Below are 24,917 nucleotides of genomic sequence, written 5' to 3'. Positions count from 1 at the left end.
ATGAAATTAATTTTTCTATGCTCAGTAATAAATATTCATTGGAATACAGACACAATTGGGAATGAGTGATTTTGTTAATGTGAGCACCATCAATAGAGATTGTATGTGCTCCCAGACTTAATTATTTATCTGCTTGATTAAACCTTGTGAAATCTTGACTAAGACCAATGCTTCCTTAACTGTAATATAAACAACAAACCACCAAGGGAAGAAATGAATTCCAATTGTGCTTTGTGGATCTAGGAATAAGACTGTGGGAATCGCTTATGAGACCCCAAGTGATGGGCGATGGTGGTGGTCCTGGTTCTAGACCATGCATCTTACTAAGTAAGATAAAGCCTGCAACTATGAAATCTTCTTCTCATGTTTCTTCTTATCATTGCACATCTGATTTGTCACCAAATACTCTTAATATGGTATTTTGTGTCTCCATTGCCTTCTAGATTATAATTAGAATCTCAAAATTGTTCTCTGCTTGCTTTTCTTCTCTGTACCTCGCCACTCAAACATTTCTTCTACAAAACCGGTCTGTTGGACTAATTTTACACACAAACTCTTGGTTTCTGACACATTCGGGATTGAGTAGAAATTTCAACCAGGCACTGAGAGTTAGAGCCTAAGTCTCTAGTTTAATCCATTATAAAATCCATGAGCATGCTAATCTGGAAGCTTTCAAAAAGGTCAAAGTTTCTGGGAAAGCACTGTGCAAGCTCATAACTGCATATTTCATTGTGCTGGCAAAATAATGATTGAAAACTTGATGAAATTTTGAAACACACAAAGAGACAGACAGAGTTACAGAGAGACAGAGACAGGAGAGACTGTGAATAGTATCATCTCATCAGAAAACAACACAATGTCTAGGGCATCCGCCTTTGATGTTTCAACTATCTCTCCATGAATCTCTTATTCTTGAAATTTTGTCTTCATATCTGCTTGCCATGTTTATTCCTGTCCACTGGCTACAGATGTGTGATTAGTTGGCAAAGCATCTTAGCCTGTGTTTCATAATGCTGAGAAACAAACTATGACAATTCTACTCTTCATTATGCTAATGTAAATTTAATGAGCAATTGTTTTAAATTTCTGTGGGATTTTTAAATAAGCAAGTTTATTTAAGATAGCTCACTGAAACAAGGAGAGGAAATGAGAAGACGCTATTATGTTCTCTTATGTTCTCAGTCACAGGATTAAGATTTGAATTCTGAAAATACATATAGTTCCTAGAAGTTAGCTAAAATGTGCAATAAGATAACACCATGCTTGCTGTTGAAATTTAAAAAATACCTGAATAACTACACAAATACAATATATAAATGAATATTTTAATTATACCTTGATGTCATTGATTAGTATTACATTTCTCAAGAATTCAATTTGAATGCACTTCCCCACAAATCAGATTCTTTGATTTTTCTCATCACATCACATTTTCCTTTATTTTAGAGATTATAATGTCTTTAACATAATTTTCCCTTCCCTTGGTTCTTCCAAAGGCTCCCATATGCATTACCTCTTGACCTCTTTCAATTCGTAGTCTCTTTTATTTGTGAATTGTTGTTGCTTGCATTTATGCATATGAATATATAGTTCCAAAGATAACCTGCCCGGTTTGTAAAAAGCGCATGCTTTCAGGCCTGACCATTTGTTATTGGGTTGCCAGTTGGTCTGCTCTTCTCATTTTATCCCATGCTGAAATTAATGTACTAATGTGGAAAATAAAGATTTAAACAAAATCCTATTTTGACATAACAAAAGTGTGGAAGCATATATATGCATCCCAGATCTATGTAATAAACACTCTAGAATCCATGAAGGCAAATGAATATTACTACCCAAGGAGGTGAGCTCCAGCACTATTAAATTAGGATACCTGAATGATACAGATCATGTTATTAGCCCTGAGCATTTTTACTAGGCATAGATATATCACCATACCAGTAAAAATGTGATTTTACAGTTGGACAAAAAATATTTAGAAAATAGAAATTGCAAGTGCCAAAAAATTGGAAATTAGAATAGTCAGAAGAGATGACAAGGTTTCTCTTCAGGAGAGTGCTGGGCCCTGGCATTCTTTTCAGGGTAATCCGGGCCTGACTGCTGTGGATCTTTGATCAGCTCTGAGGTCAATTTTCATAACTGTGGCTTTGGAAGTATGAAAATGTTAGTGGTATATGAGTTTTTTCTATTGTAATTAAAACGATACCTATTTACTAGAGGTAAAATGATTCATCTCTTATAGAAAAATAGTCCATATCATTAAATTTTTGGTTCCACAGAATCTTATCCACATAATACACTAACTACTTTTGTCCTATTAGCAATTTTTTAAGTATGCCTCACATACATGCCTATGTATATTGTATACATACATCTACATGTCCTCTCAATTAAGTGCAGTTTCATTTGTGATTCTGTTAAATAAAACTTTAAATTATATTTATTTTGTATTAGCACTGTAGTAATGGTAACTACCATTCTATTACAATTCTATTATAAAAGAAAACTTTTAAAATAACAAATACATACAGTTCAGGAAAACTAGTTATTGAAAAAATGTTTTCCAATTTTAGACAAAGTTTGTCCACCTTTGAGTGAAATGGATAGTCTACTTAAATTGCTTATGGCTACAGATGATGCTCTATGCACACTTAAAAATGTGAAAGTTGTTTTCTCTAGTTTACATGTATTGGATGTATTAAGGATTAAAACAGAACTAATTGCTGTGAATTAATTTCAGTGTTAGAATAAATTTAATTTGTAGAAGAGAAAAGGACACAGATACACACTCACAGCAATATGACATCCTGTACACAAGAGCATGCAGTTTGCTAAAGGTCCTCTCCATGCACCTCCACTTCATGACTTTGGTTAATGTTAAAAACATTTGATCAGACATTTTGCAATTTTTGCAACACCCATTCCTTATAGTAAACCAAATTAATACGTACAGTCTGGACTAGTTTCAAACTCAAACTTGCGGCTGTTGGTTCCATATCCCGCTGCTGTCCGAGCTCGAATTTGAAATACGTAAGTAGTATCTGGCTTGAGGCTACTGATAGTAACATTTGTGCCTCTTGCCCTCAAAATGGTATAACTTGTCTCTTGTTCCTGCTTTGAAGTAAGAAAAAAAAAACATGTTAACACCTAACCTTCCTAATGCTGTCATTGTAGGTTATCTAAGATTTTGTCATAAAGTATAAGATGCTAAGAGAAGTCATGCTGATTATGTCATTATTTGGGTAAAAATTACCAGTCCATTTTGTATGGCATGGTTTATATTCTGTACAGAAAGAAAGAAAAATTAAGTTTCACTCTTTTGAATTACATAATATACTTCTGAAAATACTTTCTCTTCAAAATCAAAGTTGTTACATAACTTTAAAGTAATTCTAATATTAAGTTTATAAGTACAATACCTCTCCTGAGATAAGTGGAAGAGAAATATCTCATGAATATCCAATAGGAAACACATATTCATTTTAAAAATATCAGAAATAAAGTATTTTCATAGTTTAAGTTTTTATCTCAGTATAACTATACTTATATTCCATTTAGTGTGACTAAATAATTGATCAAAAGTGAATATTTTGAATATCTTCACATGAAAGTCTAGAAGTATTACCTAAACACAACTGTTTCATACAGCTGTTCTCAATCTGAATGTTGCACTGCTTTTGGGTCACATATCAGATATTTATATTATATGTCCTATACTTACATTATGAATCATAACAGTAGCAAAATTACTGTTATGAAGTTGAAATAAAGTAATTTTAAGTTGCAGTCAGCACAACATGAAGAGCTGTATCAAAGGGTTGCAGCATTAGGAAAGTTGAGAATCATTGCCATACATGGCTTACACCGCTCATTTCATCAAGTACTGCTTTAAAATGCATATATGTAGAAGTTTATTATCCTTCTTGAATACGTTCACATGGTCATTAAACACCTGATCTTGGAGACAGGGTTTCTGACTATACATGAAGTTAACTGATTGACTAAAAGAACTTGCCAATATTTCTTAGGTATCCTGCTATATCCAACTCTGCTGTTCTTCAGGGAATCCTGGCACATGTTTACACTTGGAATTTTATGTGTTATTCAGGATCTGAACTCTGGTCCTTATGCAACAAACTGTTTACTAAATGAGCTGTCTCTTTAGTTCATAATTACAGATACCCATTAACTAAAGATTTGTTTAGATGTCATCTGAGCTACTACATTAACGAACAGAGTTGAATTTATTTTTACATCATTAATTTACTCATTAAAAAAAACATTGCTCTCATTCTCAGAACCAGGCCCTGTTTATTGCTTATAGCAAATTAACCAGGAAAGAAGATCGATCTTGTGTAAAACGTGTTAGTGAAAAATTCAAAATGTTTATTTGGGAATTATTTTTAAATTCATGTCTGCATGCTATAATAAGTGTATTGTACAGATGCATATATACTAATTTTATGTAAGCACAATTTTAATGCCTATTTTTTCCTTTATTACTTAATATTTTTAATGATTATGTGCATCAACTGTCTGAAGAACAACTATCAAAATGCTAACATTTCAGGAGTTTTGATGAGAACAGACTTAGATGCCCTGTCTCTTGTCATTACTAACTGGCTTACATTTGAAAGCAACATCTTTAATGTAACTATTTTATATAGAAAAAAAGAATTGAAAAGACGGTTTCTATATTTTTTCTATCTACAAATTAGGAAGGTCGCACAACCAGGTTATTAACAGAACTCCACCACTCATAAACTGCATCATTGCGTTATTTGAATAAGTGTCTGTAGCTCGTGAGATTATAGGACTTTCCTCTACCCAATCCAAGCCTGTAACACCTTTTCCCCCACCTTTTCATAGTATTTGACCTCATAGTCCAGGATAATTCCATTTGGATGCTCAGGTTCTTGCCAAGATAAAGAAATACTATTTCTGGAGGTCCGATCTTTCTTAATTGTCATCACAGGTGATGGAGCTGTAAACAGATGAAGGAGGAGAGAGTGAGGGGTGGGAGAACACAGAGAAAAGGCTGTAAGCACAGAGTCTACCATTGCCCTTTTGGCTATTTTCTTTTCCATTTCCAAGGCTCTTGAGTATTAATCTGGCCTCCTGTGCTGCTCCCACAGCTGGACTGCATCCCTGATGCATGAAAGCCTATAGAAAATGAGCTGAAATTTTCTGCTCCTTGTGTACTACTGGCAAGTGAGCAGATGTTTTCAATCCACTACTATAATGTAAGCAGTGAAATATACTTGATGTATTAAAACATGGAACTAAACATCAGGACTACCTATTTGTTATAATGTTGAAAAGTTATTAATGCCAGATTCTTCAGCTCATTCTCATTGATAACATTCTCATATGCAACTCTGGAAGTGGACTGGAATCCATTATGCACAAGGAGTCCCATGATATCCATAGGTAGTGGTAATATTCAGTGCATTATACATTAAGTATGATACATAACATATTACAGTAGATCCTGACTTCTAATAGAAATTCCATGAATAAACATACATATCCAGGACCCAATACCCTATTTTTAAATTTCATTCCTTAAGAAAAATGTAATAAGAAATGTAAAAAGATTTGCTATATGTGTTAGTTATACAGACGCATTTTAAAATACCTATTTAATGATGATTTCACATATGTTATCCAAATCATGAAATGGTAATAGAAATCCATTTATGTAGGCCAGATAGGCACCTTTGTTTCTAACAAGATGAAATATATTTGAAAAGATTTCCTCTTGTTAAAAAGAAAACTACATTCTGTCCATCCAGATACTTCAAGTCTGGGCTCACAAGATATCTGAAATGCCTTGTCAGGAGCAATGCCACTCTGCCCTAATGGAATATGCCACTCTACATTGGTGCATAGACACCAAACCAAAACTCAGAGAGTTTTAGATACATTAGCTACCAAAGTCATTTCATCTTGAAAGAAGAAATTTTTAATTATTTTGGCAATTTTTATGATATAGCCTTGTCCAGATGCCTCATTTACTCAAGCTTACAAAAATGCTGTATTTTATCTTTCCTTTTTTATTTATCACTTCACTTAACTCAAAAAATGGAAACTTTCCCTTACCCATTCATTGATTACCTATATGTATAATTTGAATAAAAATTAAATAAATGCTGTACCTATATTATTTTATTTCTAAGTCAAATGTTCTAACATCATCCAAGAAAGTCCAACATAGGGTTTTTCAGTCATTATATCCTTATTTGTTTAGCTGTATTAGATGCTTCAAGCCACTGAAATTATACTCACAAATGATAAAAAAGAAACTATAAATTCTCAGAATTCTTACAAAATCAAGCACTATTTGAAATGTGTCTATTTTTTCTTCCCATATGAGTGAACATCACTAGATTACATATTGGTTCGTTTTTGGTTGATTTTTGAGATGTGGTTTCTCTGTAGCTTTGGAGCATGTCCTGGAACTCGCTCTATAGACCAGGCTTGCCTCATACTCATCTACCTGTCTCTGTCTCCTGAGTGGGGATTAAAGGCATTCACATGTATTGGTTCTTAATTAGATGTTTCTGTCACCACATGACAATATTTATATTCAGGTTTTCCTTCAAACTTTGCCTGTCTCCAAGTGCCTTGCACGGTTATAACTTTCCTAAAAGTAGAGCTTTCCTTCTAACCTATCACCTGTACCCCTTCAGTAATCATTTGTTGCAATACATTTCCACTCTCCCCTTTCTTTTGTTTGTAAGATCCCAATATTAATTTCAGCTCTGATGAATGCATTGCTATCCCCCAAGTGGCCCGGAATGAAAATATAATATTTTATGCTAAAGAAAAAATGTAGGTTTTACTTTTTGAATGAAAGCATCAGTTTATTTTATTTTTACTTTTTTTCTCTAAAAAGAGACCTCCTGTAACTGAAAAGCTTCTGTAAAACAAAGGACACAGTCAACAAGACAAAACTGCAGCCTACAGAATGGGAAAAGATCTTCACCAACCCCACATCAAACAGAGGACTGATCTCCAAAATATACAAACAACTCAATAAATTGGTCATCAAAAGAACAAATAATCCAATACAAAAAAAAAAATGGAGTACAGATCTAAACAGAGAACTCTCTACAGAGGAATCCAAAATGCCTGAAAGACTCTTAAAGAAATGCTCAACATCCTTAGCCATGAGAGAAATACAAATCAAAACAACTTTGGGATTTCATCTTACAATTGTGAGAATGGCCAAGATCACAAACACTGATGACAACTTATGCTGGAGAGGATGTGGGGTAAACAAAACCCTCCTACATTGCTGGTGGGAGTGCAAATTGGTACAGCCCCTTTGGATATCAGTATGGAAATATCTCAAGAAATTAGGAAACAACCTTCCTCTTGACCTAGAAATACCAATATTGGGCATATACATAAAGGATTCCCAGCTGTATCACAAGGACATGTGCTCAACTACATTCATAGCAGTATTATTTGTCAAAACCAGAATATGGAAATGCCCCTTGACCAAAGAATGGATAAGAAAAATGTGGCACATTTATACAATGAATTACTATGCAGCAGAAAAAAATAGCGTCATCTTTTAATTTACTGGTAAATGCATGGAGCTAGAAAACATCATATTGAGTGAGGTCACCCAAACCCAGAAAGACAAATATATGTACTCACTCGTAAGTGGCTTTTAGATGTAAAGCAAAATTCACAATCCCAGAGAACCTATACAACAATGAGGACCCTAAGAGAGACATACATGGATCTAATCTACATGGGATGTAAAATAAATCAAGATCTCCTGTGTAAATTGGGAGCATGGGGACTCTGGAAGAGGGTTGAAGGGGAGGGGAGAACGGAGGGAAGCAGAGAAAAAATGTATAGCTCAATAAAATCAATAAAAAAACCTTTCCAAAAAAAGGAAAAGAAAGAAAGAATAATATTTTTTAAGTCAATTGAATTCATTTACCTTTCATGCTTACTCTTCATCTATTCAATATTCTGTTTTAAATGGAAATTGACTTCCTCCCCTACTTTTGCTGCCCTGAAGTTAATTTAGAGCAAAATATTTCATTTTCATTATAATTGACATAAACATATTCAACATTTATAGCAGAAATTGCTAGCAGCTATATTGAAAATTTAAGAGTTATTTTGTCTCCACTTGCCCTAAAACAAAAATAAATTCATAATCCAAGTGCTAATAAAAATACAGCCCTCAATGTTCTTGGAACCACATTTAAATCTTATGTAACCAATAGAGAAGTTTCCATAGTTTCTCTGCTGAAGCAAATCTTTTTATTTTTTCATTATTTTGGTAAAAACACAAATAGCATAGTGTTTTGTAAGGAGGCTCTTAGTTAGTTACTGGCCCCTTAACCCCAAAATAATCACACAGAACCTGTATTAATTAAATCACTGCTTGGCCCATTAGCTCTAGCTTCTTATTAGCTAACTCTTACATATTAATTTAACACATTTCTAGTATCTATGTGTCTATGTATATATATATATATATATATATATATATATATGTTATCTATGTATACATATCTAGTAATCTATGTATCACCACATGGCTGTGGCTTACCAGGTAAAGTTCTGGTGTCCATCTCCAGGGAGGCTACATGGCTTCTCTCTTACTATGCCTTTTTTCTCCCAGGATTCAGTTTAGTCTCCCCTGCCTATCTAAGTTCTGCCCTATCAATAGGCCAAGGCAGTTTCTTTATTAACCAGTGGTATTCATAGAACACAAAGGGGAATCCCACATAAATATTGTCATACTTGAATGCTTTTCTTTAAAAACACAAACTACTTACAGATAATTTCAGAGATGTCAATGTTGAAATCCTTTCTGTTTAAGCACAAGAAGTCTTATATTTGATTCCATATCTTTGTGAAAATACATTATACTTCATTATGTTTAAAATGCATGTTAAGGTAGTTTTGGAAAATAACCAGGTCTAATATTGCTCGTTAGGAGTAGCGGAGAGAAAAAATAATTCAGGTCCAGGAAAAGTGGGATGAGGATTGTATTAACTTTTGTAATGAAAGCATTTGTAGGCAGCTTTGGGGTCTGCCCAAATTTTACTGCTTCTGAAGTGAGCAAGACTTTGTAACTGGTGGATTTCTTCAAAGGTTTTTGAGCAAGCTGTATGGTCCCTTTGGAGTGTAATAAATAGCCTTTTGTAATCCCACACTTACTTAAGTAGAGGCAATTGCTTGAAGCTTGTGCCATCTCTATGTTAAATGAACCTTTTCTGATTGCTGCTTTTAGGCCCATGTTAAGTCATTTGTTCTGCTCTCTAAATACATGCCCCTGTGTTGGCTGAATTGCCGCATGGTTCAACCCAGTTCATCATCCAAAAGCTCATTACTCTTAGGCAATGCTCATTAATATTTTAGTATTAATAAATAATTAACAGGAATTGCTTTTATCTCTCCTTGTAAATATTGGTCAAACAGTATATAACAATGCAGGAACACAAATTCTAGGGACACTAAATTTTACCATTTTTTGGAAAACGTTTCTTAAAGAACTTTTCAGCTCACATATTAAATTCTAATTCATCTATGCTTCATGTGCTCTAAAACAGTTTATAATACAAATGAAAATGTCATTTAAATTATATTTCTTTTGCTTTCAGGTAAGAATGGTGACTTGTCTTCATTGCTAAATTCTGTCTTCAGAAGTCCATTAATTTGTCTGTGTAAATAATACAGTACTACATTTGTATTATGGAATCAGCTTAACCAAATTTCTTCTAATTTCTCTGTTTTTCAAAACTGTTATTTAAAACAATGAAGTCAATTGTATGTGAGGGGAAAAAGGTTGAACTAAAACTTAGGAAATTGAAATTAAGGATAAGGCTCTCAGTGGTGGTGAGCCTGCCTCATGTGTGCAAGGCTCAAGACTCTATCTACCTCAGTATGTGTTTTCCTTATGAGAATGCTGAGTAGGCAAACTACTCATTACTGGGTAACACATTCATAAATTTGCATAGGATTTTAACTGTGCATTTTTTTTAAGCATACTCCAAGTGAATCATAACTAAGGTTGTTTTCTCACTAAGAGGACAGACTGGATATTGATAACTTAAATAAACTTTTATACAGGTAACTATTATTAACTAGATAATGTATTGAGACAAAAGACAGGCATAGAGAAAAATTTGAAATAAGTGAGAATATTTTTTCATTGCTATAAAACATTTCTTGATATATAAAACTCTTTCACTGGTATTTACATGGAAGATAATATGTGATTTTAGCTTTGCTGCTATAGGGTACAGCTAGTAGGTAAGTCCTTCTTGAAACAAAAGAGAAGGAAGACATTACATCAGTAATATACCTAATTAATTGATATTGACTATATTCATGTTTCTTTAAAGAAAAAAACATAAACAAAATGTAGTAAGGTTGGTGCAGAGGGTCAGGCTCATATATTACACAACTGTCTTCTAAGATGCTCTCTTAGGTTTATATGTGAGCGAGTAGTAATAAATTAACTCACGCCACAGTGGATTTGTACATGGTTCTTAAAGTTCATTAGCCATGAAAATAAGAGTTGCTGTGTTCTTAACAGGTGAGTGGATGGATAGGTGTTTTCCCCCTTTATTTTCTGGTAGCATGTGTCTTCTGATAGCTCAAAGCAAACTGCTTTTCAAGCTGTGTTTTGAGGAGACATAAGTTTAGGAAAATTTGGAATTGAATGGGTCTCTGGATTCTTTTCCAAAACAAAGAAATATTTTTGATTCAGCACCATGCAATGTTGAATTCAGGCGTGTGACAGGCAGACATAACCTATAATAGCTTACAGTTCAGACCCAACCTAAATGTAGAAAAGAGCTCTTTCTAAAAGATTTTTTTCTTCAATTATTTGCAGCAGAAAGATAACAGTTTCATGGTTAATGTAACCTGTGTTCCCGGTTCCCTGTACTGAAATAACAGAAAAATAAGATATATCAAGGTTGTTCCAAAAATGTTTGCTGGAAAATAATTTTCCTGTGTTAAATTATTGTGTAAAAAAATAGGGTATGCTTTGCTAGTGACTTTTTTGACCCAAGATGAGCACGAGTGTTTGCCAAGTCTGGTGACAGATAGGGCATGGGGCTATTATTTGAACGATGTTGCTTTTCAAACTTCATGCATTCTTATTCTGTAACTAAAGTACAAGCCATTCTTCGACTCAGGAAGTGAACACTTTAAAATGCAACTCCCAAAAGGTCTGGGTTGGCGTATTTGTTTTTATTGGGGCCTTCCTCTTTCTGGGTTTGGGAATTTCTAATGAACGTCTGAGGTAACTCTGTGGTCAGTAGTTTGTGCAAACTAAAGTAATAACAAAAAGAGCTCAGTATTTCTTGTCCAAGTGAGCCAAGACTTTTAAAAATTATCTCTATGGGAAAATATTGTGCACTAAATGGTTGAAAAGTTATTTTTTTGAGTCAGACGTGGCTTTCAATCTTTACTTCTTTGGTTTTCCTTACCATTCTTTACAATGCCTACTTAAGAACATTTGCTTTTCACTATTTTTCCGACATGAACACTTCTATTGAATCCAGAAGCACTCCTGGGTTTGATTTAGGTTAATCTTTCATAGCTGAATGTTCTCCATCATCCCACCCCAATTTAACTTCCTGGAAACCTGTCATTCTCTGCTCTCCTCCTTTCGATCACACACATTGCTATTTTTGGTGCACCCCATTTAATATGTATGAGAGTTACACCTCTTTGTATCTTCTCAAAGTGTACCATCGTCTCCATCTTCTGAAGGCTGACATATTTTCTCTTAGTTCATTTCTAGTTTTCCATCTTTAGAACAAGGCTTACCGTATTCACCATATTGGATTAAATAATTTTCATCTTTCAGTTTTCAGAACTTCCACTTTCTTTATAGTCTAATGAGTTGTCAGTTCATAATGCAAGTGAAATATACACTTCCTCATCCTTCAGCATCTCAGAACTTCAACTGATAAGTAATTCCTAATTTCTATGGGATGGTGAGCTCCAAGAGAATAACATTGACATCTATATTTTTAAACTGCTGACTTTAGAAAATGCCCGAGTTCACAACCATTTCACAAATATAGTCCATAGAATGATAGACATTTTACTCCTTTATAATGTAAGTCTTCCTTTAAAGATGTAATGTAACTGCTCTTTTACTCATTGCTCTTTATTTACATATAAAGTTTTAATGATAATTCTGTGTTCCTCTGTCAGCATTTATGGCAGCTATCTTTCCTGATCTCCTCATCTGACATCAAAAACCACACACCACACTATTATATAAATTACATATTTTTACTTTGCATGCAAGTGTATGAAGAGTTTTAATTCATAAAACAGGCAAAATAACACATTAGTTAAAATGAAAATTTCCTAAAGTCAAGTAAGCACTGTGGTTCTCCAGCAAGCTACTTGGTGTCCGTCCATGGAACCAGCTAAGTAACTAACAACCTGGTGCCATGTTAGGGTAGAAAGGTATGGGGCGAAAGAATGATTAACCCCAGGTGGGCCAGAGAGGGCTCTCATGGCATTTCATTGCACTACTCAGAAGCATGAATGATTTAACACTTATGAATTGTTTATTCCTAGGATTTTCCATTAATATTTTAAGCCACGGTTAATGTGAGGCTAGTGAAACCATGAGAAAAGAAGCATGAAGAAGGGTAATCTGCAGCAGTTCCTCCCCAGTTTCTCCACCCACCGTTCCCCCTTCCTCAGCCTCCGAGGGCTGGACTAAAGGTGAATGCCAACACATATGACTACGATATTATGACTTTTCTTATCACTATGCCTTCTCATTAGAGGGTAATTATTCTATCTTCTTGGCAGTCATATTATTTCATGCTCTAACCAGCCTTGCTCAATTCTAGTCATGCTGCTTAGTTTTTGATAGAATACAGAAAGGGTTTTGAGTCCAATTCTTTTAAAGGATAAATTTTCTTCAGCACTATATGTTAAAAATAACAAAACTTAAACCAAATGTATAACTAAAATTTACTTTACTTATAAAAGAAAAAGAAACATCATCTGCACTCTATAGCAAATAGAAAAGTTGTTTTCTCAAATGAATCATTGGTACTGAGAGAAAAGAGTCTAAGATACAGCACACTGAAAATAAATGGTGGCCATTGGAGTGAAATTGATATTTGGGTGTATGAGTACCAAATTTCTTGAATACAATAAGTTTTAACTATTAAATTTTAAGGATCTCGGGATAGTTATAAAGTCTGGAGACTACAGTCATAACATCAAAGTCTGCACAAAGCAAGGAAAAAAACCCTAAAGATATAATCAGTGGTTTTCAACCTGTTGGTCTTGACCCCTGTGGGGATCACATATCAGTTATCCTTCATATCTAGTGTTTATATTATGATTCATAACAGTAACAAAATTACAGATATGAAATATCAATGATATAATTTTATGGTTGGGGGGTCACCCAAGCATGAGAAACAGTATTAAAGGGTCAGAGATTAGGAAGATTGAGAACCACTGGGTAAGAGGAAGGGTTCATTTCAGAAATCTTTATTTCATATATTCATGAAGTTTAAATTCTGCTTTTTATTTTCTCAATGTATGTTCAAATGTATCCATAAATATAAAGCTTTCATTATTTGAAACCATCTAGTGTCTGAATGGAATCATAAGCATCTTAAAATGAACCATGGTCTTAGAAAGTCCATGAGATAAATCTAATGGTTCTATGTACAACTTTTCATATGAAAAAATTCACTGTGTCCAGTTTTATTTAAAACATAAAAAGCTTTTGAAAATTACTAATCTCAATAATTAGAAATTGTCTATGTAATAAATGATGAAAACCAAAACAGACAAAGCTGTTTATAGCAGCTCTTCTCTTTTATAAAGTGCTGGATCCTAACGTTTTAGTATACCATACCTGTGCATTCAATATCAGTATAGTTTTAGAGAAATGGTTCTGAACTTTTCTATGATTTTTTTCTCATTTTAGGTTTGCTGAAGGGCCATGAGACTGCCATGTCAGGTTCACAAATCTTGTTCTTAGAGATCAAGTTTTGTTATTCAAGACTATGAGAATCATTGTGGTAAATTTCTGAGGAGCTTTTAGTCTGAGTTTTTCCTACTTAAGAGGTCCACTGCTGCTGGAGAATCTGAATATCTTTTGTTATAAACAGAAAATAAATGAAATTCAGGCGGATCTATATACTTTTTGCATTTTTAAAAATCCATTTTACTTGAAACATAACATATTCAAATTTCTAAACAAATAGTAACTGAGTTCAAGTTTCAAATGTTGTATTTACTATTTTATATCTAAAAATATGTGCTTTATAGTCTAAGTATTTATCTGAACTTCAAGTTAGCAAAATGCATTCCAAATGCAATAAAAATAATCCACTTGCAGAGAATAGAGAATAGAATCCTTCCTCTATAATGCCAAGAATAGTCTGAGAAACTACTCACTTTATTAAGTTTCTAAGTATCTTTAAATGTCCAAAACATGCTACTTAGCTTTGAGGGTAGCCAAATGTTTAATTCTAAATTAGGCAACAATTTGTTTGCTTATAATTTACTAGTGGTAATATTTAGAAAAAAAATTCTTTTCTGGAATTGGAAGAGTCCAAGTCCATAAGGAATGCTGGGCTTTTCTAGACAGTACCTCATCTTGTTTCTTTAATAAAAAAAAATGCTTAATTAAGTTCTGTCTACAAATATGAAGTAATAATAAAATAATCAAGTAAGTAAACATAAAATCTTAGGAACAATTAGAAAACACCAGACGAAAGTTTTTAATGCGGATAAGCTCCTTCTTATTATAGGTGATCCAGAAAGGCTGGGGAAGAAAGCTGTTAGATGCTAGTGACGGAGAGAAATGAGGAAATTCATGATCACTTGAAATTGAGCCCAAATAAACTGAGAACACAATTCTGATTAGAAGCAGGCTAATCACATGGAGGTTTTACTACTCTGCTTGTTTTAAAGCCATGCTACGATGACTATTTTGTTTAGAATCATGATGCCTGGGGTGGAGTCACTACATTTTAGCACAGCACAGATGGTTTAACTCTGGCTGCAGCTGGAACACTGCACAGAGCTTTTCAAAAAAAAAAAAAAAAAAAAAGAACCTGATGTCTCAATTAGCTGAAGAATTGAGAGGTGTAATTAAAGCACACATTTACTATAAGAAAGACTTTTAGATAATTTCCACTTTAAAAATTATGATGAGAAAACATTATTGAATAGTGATCTATCATCTTGTGTTGTTTGGTTTCTAGCCTCTAGCATCATGTCAGAAGAATAGAACAATTTGCATTTATTAGGCTATATTATGTTTAGGTCTAAGAGAAAACACACATTTGTCTTAAAAGTTAAATATTAATTAACACTGTAGCTATAAACTAGACAGCAGAACCAGAGATCACTCTACAGTGAAAGAATTAATCTTTCTCTATACATTTTCAGGTATGTGTGTTTGTCATGGGAATTTTCTATTTATGATCAGTCAAGTCCTGTGTGTGCAAATAGTATCTCAATTTAGAATAATTGAAGTTTCTGGACTATATGGCCATATATCTGTATATCACTGTATGAATTAAAATATTATTTTATATGTTCTTCATTCTTTGGCTTTATGTCTTTCTCCATTGAGAAAAACTGTTTCTTGTAGATAGTAAATCACAGGAAGGAAACAAATAGCTAATGAGAGTGAAATGCCTTACTATCTACCTCTACTCTCAAGCAGGTAGTCACCCTCCGGCCTAGTCTCTGAGTCATATCCTGGAAAAGAAAAGACCAATTCCTGTTTTCCAGAGTCCATCCAAACTATTTAAACTAGCCAATCAGAATCAGATTCACAATAGCTCTTGTCTTTGCCACCTCCCCATGACCCGGTCACATCAATCTGTTGATTAATCTTTGTGTATCTTCTTGTGGCTGTATGTCACAAGGAAAACCATGTCTTTGGGGGAAGTTGAACAAAAAACTTACTTTTCTTTACAACTTCTAAATATTATATTTTTGCTTCATACATAAAAGCAAAAAGATACATGTTTTTGTTCACTGGATAATGTGATATTTTGATACATGAGTGCATTGTACAATGTTTAAAAATAGGCTGGGCGCTCCACTGGTGCAATCAATTTCTTCACAGTACTTAGAAATAATGTTAAGCTGATCTGAAACCTCAAATGCTTATCACTTTTTATAGGTGAAAGCATTCAAAAACTTTCCTTCCCACTTTAGGAAATATACTGTAGATTACCAGTCTTTGTAAGGCAATGATCCCACTCATGTGAGTGCCATGCTCAGAACCTAATCTACTTCCAAGGTCCCTCCTCCTAACACCAGCACATTGGTGATTAGGTTTCAGCTTAGGAATTTAGTGGGGCTACAAACAATCAGACCATAAGAGACTTTTGTGATACAGTGTCTTTGATGTTTAATTTATAGCCAAGGTTTTAAAAAGCCCATAAAAGCTAAGGTAGTATATGATTTCAGCAGCACACACTAGTTAAAGGATAGGTACTTCTACACTTACAAGCTTACTACCTTTGAGGCTCCCGTGTCTCTGATGGTTAGGCTCCAGGATTTTAGTTGCATTACATTGCTGATGAGAGGATGGTACTAAATCACAACCTAACACATGTATCTTGAGCAACCCAGTTCCTGGTTAGCACAAGTGAGGCTTCAGACCAGCATTCTGGCTTCAGTCATGGCTGCATCTTCTCATTTTTCAGAGTGAGAATACTTTTTTAAAAAGATAAAAATTAGTTCATTGTTACTACAAACTGTTTTGAGGAGCATTGTGTTAGAACTGACAAACTTCCAAGTTTAATGGAAGTGCCAGGGTTTGAAGCATATGCATAGACACATGTACACATTCATTTAGATAGGTTCAACAACGGGCCTGCAATAACCCTATTCACACTTCAATACATTCTCGGGAAAGTGGGAAAGAGATATCTGCGGAAAGTATGATAATGTTCCTTATAAATCTTGTGTATTTGAGTTAGCTGTTGTTTAATTCTTCATTGTTCTATGAGTCATGAATCTTTATTATATACTATCTGTTTTCATTTTTAAATATGGCAGAAACCATGTTTCATTTAAGTACTATTTATCATATATATGGGAGTAAACACAAATTAAAATAATTGGAGATATGCTTAGCACATGGCTTGCGGCTGTCTGGCCCATATGGCTTGTATGTAAGCCAAGCGGCCCTCCTCCAGGCTCATCAGACTCCTACTGCAGCAGAGCGCAAAGGCCTCTTGAGAATGGTATAGTTGATCCTTCCTTTAGGGAGGTAGAAACCCAAGGCTTCCATAACAGGAAATCTATGGCGTCTGCCTGAACATTTGGAAATCAGATTTTAGAAACCAGCTCAGATGCAGTCAACTTACTCAGACATAGAAGTACTCACTGCCCTTAAAACACACAGGACAAGAGTGGTTCAAAAGAGAGAGAACTTAATAGGTTACTGACTTAAAGAATGTTAAATATCTTGATTACCATAAAATCATCTTCCTGACCAACCCAAATTTCATGTCACTGTGATGCAGAAGTTTTTTTAAAACATGGGAGTGTTCTTAAACAACACGGTTTTTATCTGCAAATTCAAATTAGATGACCTAACACTAAATACAGTGGATCATTAAATGTATTTGATAACTACAACCTGATAGAGCCCTTCTACATAATTTCCGTACATTCATTCTCACCTAATTATCAAAATTCCAATTCAAACATAACAAATTAAATGCTAAAAAGGAACCATGTTTATTATTTTTTTCCTAGTCTATGTGTCTGAAAGAAGCAGGTGGGAAGTAAGCTGATTGGGACATGTTTGCAAGTTTATACAACTAGATGAACACCAGCAGAGACTTGCTGTTTTCAAGAGCTATTATGCCTGCAAAATGTCTTTTCTGGCTTGCTAAGCTTGTGTCAGCAGGCAGTAATACTTCCAAACCTCATTTTGCTCCAAACAAATTCCTTTCTTCTCTGACCTTGTCCCTCAATCAAGGAGTGCAAACATTTAGTCGAAATGAATAACTTTACTCCTCATGAGCAGAGATCTGTAAAAACCCAGGAAGAAAACAAGCCTGGAGAAATTGCAAAGGCAAAACTACCTGCTGAAGTATCCACGACGCCTGTGACTTGGCCTCTTTATTTTCAGGCATCGAATCTTTTTTTTTTTTTTTTTTTTTTTTTTAAAAGAAATTGTTAAATATCTTTCAACCAGCCATGAATGTTGAAGCAATTCTTATTCTCGAGTCCATCCAAATCAGGAAACGTATTTGTGCATATTTTTCTAATAAATACCACACATAACTGACCTCAGAATTTTGAGAACTGGAGCAGATTAATTTTTCTCTGCACATAAAAATTTTAGCACATTAGAGAAAATTGACTGAAGTTCTTTTATTTTTGGATTGTGCAAGGAAACTAAAAGGAAAATTATGTGGATGTAAATATAGTAATATTTGTTTCTCTTCAATTCTGGCTTTTAGTTCAGTATAGGTATTTGGGATTCTTTCCCCAATAATTATCCTAAAATCTTCACTCGTTGACACACTGGAAATATCCTAAGATGGCCTTGTGTGGTCTTCAGACTTATAGGGAAAACACTCCATTGTAGTTAATGTTTGGAAAATCTCCAAACCTTCATTTTTATGCTTGTGAAGCAAACTTAAAATATTTGTTGATGAAAATGTACATTATGTGTAGATTGTTAATTGAAGTTTATCATTAAAAATGAAAGTAAGTATAATGATGGGCTCATTGTCATTGCTCAAAAGAGGTAAAAATATTCTAAAAAATTTATGAAGTTAATGACATCCATCAGTAAAGTTAGTAAAACCACAATATTGTACCCATGAAATAGGTGCAATTTATGAGATGTAAACACATCCCCAACAAGTAAAAATAAGTCCCTAAATAGTATGGTGCTACTCTAAGTTTATATTTAAATATAAAAACATAATTTAAAAAATGGTGGGTACAAATATTCAATAAATCTAAAACACAAAACATATGAGCCATCATGAAATCTATGGCAAAAATCAAACACAATTGATACTTAAATGAAGAAAAACAATGAAAACAAAAATCTTTTTTTGTTTCACATACTTTGTTTGGACATTTTTCAAGCTCAGAGATCTTTGCTAATATATTATGCCTTATGATTTTGTTTTTATGTGTTCTGTGTGTACGGATGTGTTTGTGTCTCTGTGTATGTATGATATTCTTATTCTTGTCCTTTGTTACTTGCTTTTCAATTCGTTTTTTCTTTTTATCTTGTATTTATTTTTCTTATTTAATTTTTTATTGTGATTTTTAGATATCTTTTTCTTGTAAATCTGGTGAAATAAAAGGGATACGATTTTGGGTAGGTGAAGAAGTTGGGAGGCTCTGAGAGGAGTTGGAGAAGTGAAAACATAATCAGAATATATCATATAGAAACAAATATATTTTAATGAAAAATCTGGATGTCTATTTTTAAAAGTTCAACTTGGAAGACACAAGTATACATATACATGTTATAACATATTCACTTCACCTATATGTGTTGTATGTTATGTGTACATGGCTACATGTTACATAGCCATACACACATACTATATAAAGCTCAATTACTAATAACTTTTATTATTCCTTTGTTAATTCTACAAGAAATGAAAAGTTAGAATTATTTTCCTTCTTCCATAAAATGAAGAAGACTGGATGTAAAATACTAAGAAATTTTACTAAATCTCCATATTCAACAAGTGTTCTTGACCCATTCAATTTCACACGATGTAATTATTTTACTTTTCTTCTCCTGAGAGGTACTCCCTGGAATTCAGAAAAGTAAACTTTAATTTTATAAAAGAATAGAAGTCAATTTTAAAGTTTTGAAGTTTGTGATCTGTATTTAATTCTGTACTTTTCTCCTTTCCTGAGATTTTACTTCTGTAAAACTAATGAAATATTTCATTCATTCTCAAATAGGATTCTTGAAATAAAAGGTTTTTCCATTTTGTTCACTGTAACAACAGTGTAGCTTATCTTAAGAGTCATCATAGTTCTATAGTTCCTCTTAAATTAACAATATAACAATATCATTTTGCAGTCTTTCTCATTGCTTGCTTGCTCACTAACCATTATTAAACCGTTTATGATAAAATAATTTAATTCCTGAAGGGTTCTCATTCATTGATCTAGGAGAGGTGTCTTAAAAGTGAAATAAATGAGATGGTATAAAACCAAGTGGGGAATTCTCTTCAGATACTGTGAACATTCTCATCACTATAATTGAAATATTTTGTGAATTTCTTCTAATGCATATGCCACACTCATCTAAATACTCCTCTAAATGGGACAAGTCTTCATCTTAGTTAACCTTTGATGGGGCTGAAATTATCCAACCCATTTGGCACAGCCAATGAGCATGTGATGTTGGTCAGCCCAAAAACCTTCCTTTGGAATTGACTCTATAGGAAACTTTTCTATTTTCAGGCAAGAGTCTCTCTAACTGATGATCATGTCCTGCCAGGAGTCATTATTGCCTACACAGTTTAGTCTAAATGTCCTAAGAACACATACTTTCCTAATTACTTTTCACACTTAGGACAAGGTGACTGACAGAGTTGGGACTCAAGCACCACAGCTTCCTCTTGACTGTGATGACTAAAAACCACACCTTTAACTCCTATGCCCAGAGTTCAGGAACACTGTACAGTTTCCCAGGGAGCCCATGCTCAAATGCTCTTCTCTCACCCCTCCCTTCCTTCCATTGTTTTAGCTTTGGTCTGCTCTTCCTATGTTTCCTGGAATCATTTACCCAGTACATATCAGTTACTAGGATTCTCCTCTGAACACCTCTCAATTGGACAATATAAATTAACACAATCTAATTTCTGAAGACTATTTTTTTTTGTGGGGTGTTAAGAGTTTACATTGCCTTGTTTGATTTTTGAGATGTTAAATGATAAATTTTTCTGGTTATTAGCTAGCTAGAATCATTGGGAAATCTTATCACCTATTCAAAATAACTGAAAGAAAATCACACACACACACACACACACACACACAGGCACACACACAGATACACACACCTACATACATCACATGTATTCACAAATAAAGTATTATTAATGTCTCAGATCCAGGATGTGGCTGTAATTTTGAGTTTAATATGAATAATATTGAAAATTATTTCATTAATGGGAGTACTGTAAAATGAAGACTAGTTTTTGATGAAATACAATTCAAGAATTGTCCAATATTCTTAGTTATCAGGGAAATGTAAATTAAAATGACTCAGAGATACCATCTTACACCTGTCAGAATGGCTAAGAGCAAAAACATTTGACAGTTTATGCAGAAGAAGATGTGGAGTAAGGGGGGACAATCTTCCGTTGCTTGTGGGAGTGAAAACTTGTACACCACTTTGGAAATCAGTATGACAGTATCTCAGAAAATTGAGAATCAATCTACCTCAAGACCCAGCAATACTATTCTTGGGCATATACCCAAAGGATGCTCAGTTATACCACAAGGACATTTGGTAAACTATGTTCACAACAACATTATTAATAATAGCCAGGACCTAGAAACAATCTTGATGCCCTTCATCTGAAGAATGGATAAAGAAACTGTGGTACATTTACACAATGGTGTTATTTATTACTCGGCAGTAAAAAGCAATGATATTATGAAATTTGAAGGCAAATGTGAAGGGGACTAGAAAATAAAAACATCCTGAAGGAGGTAACCCAGACACAGAAAGACAAACATCATTAGATATTATATATAAAGAAAGGATAGCCAGGCTGCAATCTGCAACCCTTGAGAAGCTAGGTGACAAGGAAGCCCTTGAGAAAGATATATATGAATGCCCCTGGGGAGGGTACATAGATAAGATCTCCTGAGTAAATGGAGATGGGGTGGTGAAAGGAAGGGAGAGAGGAACATGAGGGAACAGGATAGTTAAATTGGGGTAAGGACAGAGAGGGAGGTCAAGGAAAGGGATATCTTGATAGAGGGAGCCATTATGGGGTTAAGGAGAAACCTGATTTTGAGGGAAATCCCCAGGAATCCACAAAGATGACCCTAGTTAAGACTCCCAGCAATAGTGGAGAGAGTGATTGAACTGACTTTGCTCTCTAATCAGATTACTGCCTTAATTATCATCATAGAACCTTCCTCCAGTTTTTGATAGGAGCAGATGCAGTGATTCACAGCTAAGCACTGGGGTCCAGCTCCCAGAATCCAGTTGAAGAGAGTGAGGCAGGATTCTATGAGCAAAGGGGTCGAGATCATAATTGGGGAAACACACAGAGAAAGCTGATCCTAGCTAGTGAGAGCTCACTGACACTGGACTGACAGCTGGGGAAACTGAATAGGACTGACCTAGGTCCTCTGAATGTGGGTGACAGTTCAGTGGCTTGGGCAGTCTATAGTGCCACTGGCAATGGGACCAGGAATTATCTCTAATGCATGAACTGGCATTTTGGAGCCCATTCCCTATGGAGGAATACTTTGCTCAGGCTTGGTACAGATGCGAGGGTCTTTGTCCTGTCTCAACTTGCTATGCCAGACTTTATCGACACCTCCATGGGAAGACATATATTTTCTGAGTAGTGGATGAGAGTTTGTGAGGGTAAGGTGATGGGGAGCAGGAGGAGGAAGCAAGGGGATCTGTGGCTGTTACGTAAAATGAAAAAAAAAAAAAACTTTTAAGTAAAAAGAAGTGAAAAAATGGCCAAAGGATTTCAAAAAAAATTTCTAAAAAAAAAAAAACCAAAAATTTAATAGCAACACTTTTGACCATAGAGGTCTCTGTGTTTTTGTTTGCTCCAAATAAGATAACACTTCTGATCCTAATTGTCCATTTTTACCTACTGCTCAGTACTCAAAATGCAGCGAGCTTGGTTAGAGGAACAGGATTGCCTCAGAACTTGGCCATTCCTGGGATTCCCTGAGACACAGCAGAACAGCAAATCCACATCTCCAACAAGAAGCAGACACTCGGCCCACCAGGCAGATGGAACTATTTGCAAATGTAGAATGCAGAGAGCAGTTTCTCTGAACTCTTGAACTGTACTTCCCTGTACTTTGATGGCATCCCTGGGATGTTTCGCAGCATTCTGGTCACATTCTGTTATAAATGCCCAGCATGCATTTCTATGAAAAAAAATTCCTGTGTGTGAAACCAAGAAAGAGTTTATTAACTATTCCCCTTCCTTACAATAGAGTGGCACTGTCTATAGACTATGGAGAAAATTGTGCTACCTCATGTTTGAGTTACACTGCCTTTCCTGAATAACACAGCTACTTAAGTCTGTGCTGTCTCACTGGGAGTCCACTGTTTCAGAGGGCTCAGTACATCGGGCACTGTGTGGACCAGGTCTTGCCCATTGCAAACCCTCAAAAGTGTTTGGTTCCAAATTTTTGAAGTTCTCTCTTGGAGACAGCATATAGAGGGCATTCTCTCTCTCTCTCTCTCTCTCTCTCTCTCTCTCTCTCTCCTCTCTCTCTCTCTGTGTGTGTGTGTGTGTGTGTGTGTACCTGTATATGTGTGTGAGCAAACATGAGAGAAATGGAGAGGGAGAGAGATCTGTGTTGCCAAGTCCCAAGTAAGAGAAAATAACTAGTTTAACATTTCATAGATGACTAGGGATCAAAGTTCATATGTACACATGAGTCTTTTATGTATCTATATTTTATTTTAAAATTAACTAAAATTATTATCTTCACTCTGTCATTTGTTATGTATGATATTACAATAAGAATAATTACAATAAGAATAATGAAATTACAATGTAATTTCATGTTAGACATACAGATATTGCATAGCATAATAGCTGAATGAAATGGATACTATGTGACTTAGAATGAAGTTCCATTATTAAAGATGATCAAGAGCATTTGATGAGATATCCTCCATTGTGCAATTCTCAAAGTCTTAAAGAATGAAAGTCAGTTGCCTGTTGGTGTAACACACTGTAGAAATTGACCTATAGGAACTTGAACTGGCACTGACTGTGAGGTGACAATAAATCTCTCCTGTCAGTCCACACGGTGAGTGAAAATTACAGTCTAGTAGGAATCAGACAGAAGGTCAGAGAAACAGGCTCCCTTGGGAAAGACTCATTCACAGGTAGGGTGATCATATCTGGGAGTCACCTGTCTCACTCCTTGCACCATAAGCAACCCCTGCCACTCAGCAGCTGGGGACAAGTGGGCTGCACAGAAGTCTTCTGTTTCTATCTCCCTGGGGCCTTGCTTGCTGCACTAGGACTGCTCTGTAACAACACATCCATTCAACCATCACTACTTCCAGTGTCTGCTTTACCAACTGAAAGAGAAATGAGAAATGCAAGAGGATCTAACAAGCTTCTTTTCGGTAGCAAACAATGATGAATTCATTGTTCTGTGATTTTATAAAGTAGGGATCTTTTCTAAGGACACTGTTTTACAAATGGCTATAAAATTATAAATGAGCAGTAGCATTTCTTAGAAAGTATTAGCTTTAAGATGACTAAACATTCGCACATGTCGAGAGTTAGCCATAACCAGGAAAAGTCAAATTTAAAAACCCGAGTTGAGATATATTCATTTTTCTTTTAAAAGAACTCTATACATTTCTAATTTTTTTTTTTTGAAATATTTATTTTTTTTTTATTTTTTTTCTCATGGTTTATTTTTTTTTAGAGAGTAGAAATTAATAAGAAAAATCACTGTAGGGATGTCTAAAACATTTTATAGTATAGTCCTTATCCTTTGTGAGAAATTAGAAATTGGAAAACTAAATAAGAACAAAGGGGATTTTAGGAAGGGAAAAGGTTATGAAGCCAAAGTGGTAAATTATGGGGAAGCACACACAACTCTATACAATCTTAATCAAGCTATATGTACTCGCTCAAGTGGTCTTTGTACCCAGCAGTTCTATGCAG

The 24,917-nt window shown here is 34.6% G+C and overlaps 1 protein-coding gene across 2 annotated transcripts in view; it reads right to left on the bottom strand.

Moving 5' to 3' along the window:
- The window catches only part of Epha3 (EPH receptor A3), a 304,113-nt gene that overhangs the window by 54,504 nt on the left and 224,692 nt on the right, over positions 1–24,917 (bottom strand). Inside the window, exons 6-7 of one of the 2 annotated variants that reach the window (XM_038345226.1) lie at positions 4,860–4,984; positions 2,952–3,114 (exon numbers count right to left, since the gene is read on the bottom strand). In XM_038345226.1, the coding sequence (XP_038201154.1) occupies positions 2,952–3,114; positions 4,860–4,984 (288 nt within the window). The remainder of the gene's footprint in view (positions 1–2,951; positions 3,115–4,859; positions 4,985–24,917) is intronic. The other variant, XM_038345227.1, reaches the window with a different exon arrangement.

This window comes from Arvicola amphibius, chromosome 10 (genome assembly GCF_903992535.2).
Source record: "Arvicola amphibius chromosome 10, mArvAmp1.2, whole genome shotgun sequence".
In the NCBI taxonomy this organism is placed as follows: Eukaryota; Metazoa; Chordata; class Mammalia; order Rodentia; family Cricetidae; genus Arvicola; species Arvicola amphibius.
Note: the sequence above shows the minus strand (reverse complement) of the source record. Positions and strands in the feature narration are given on the sequence as shown.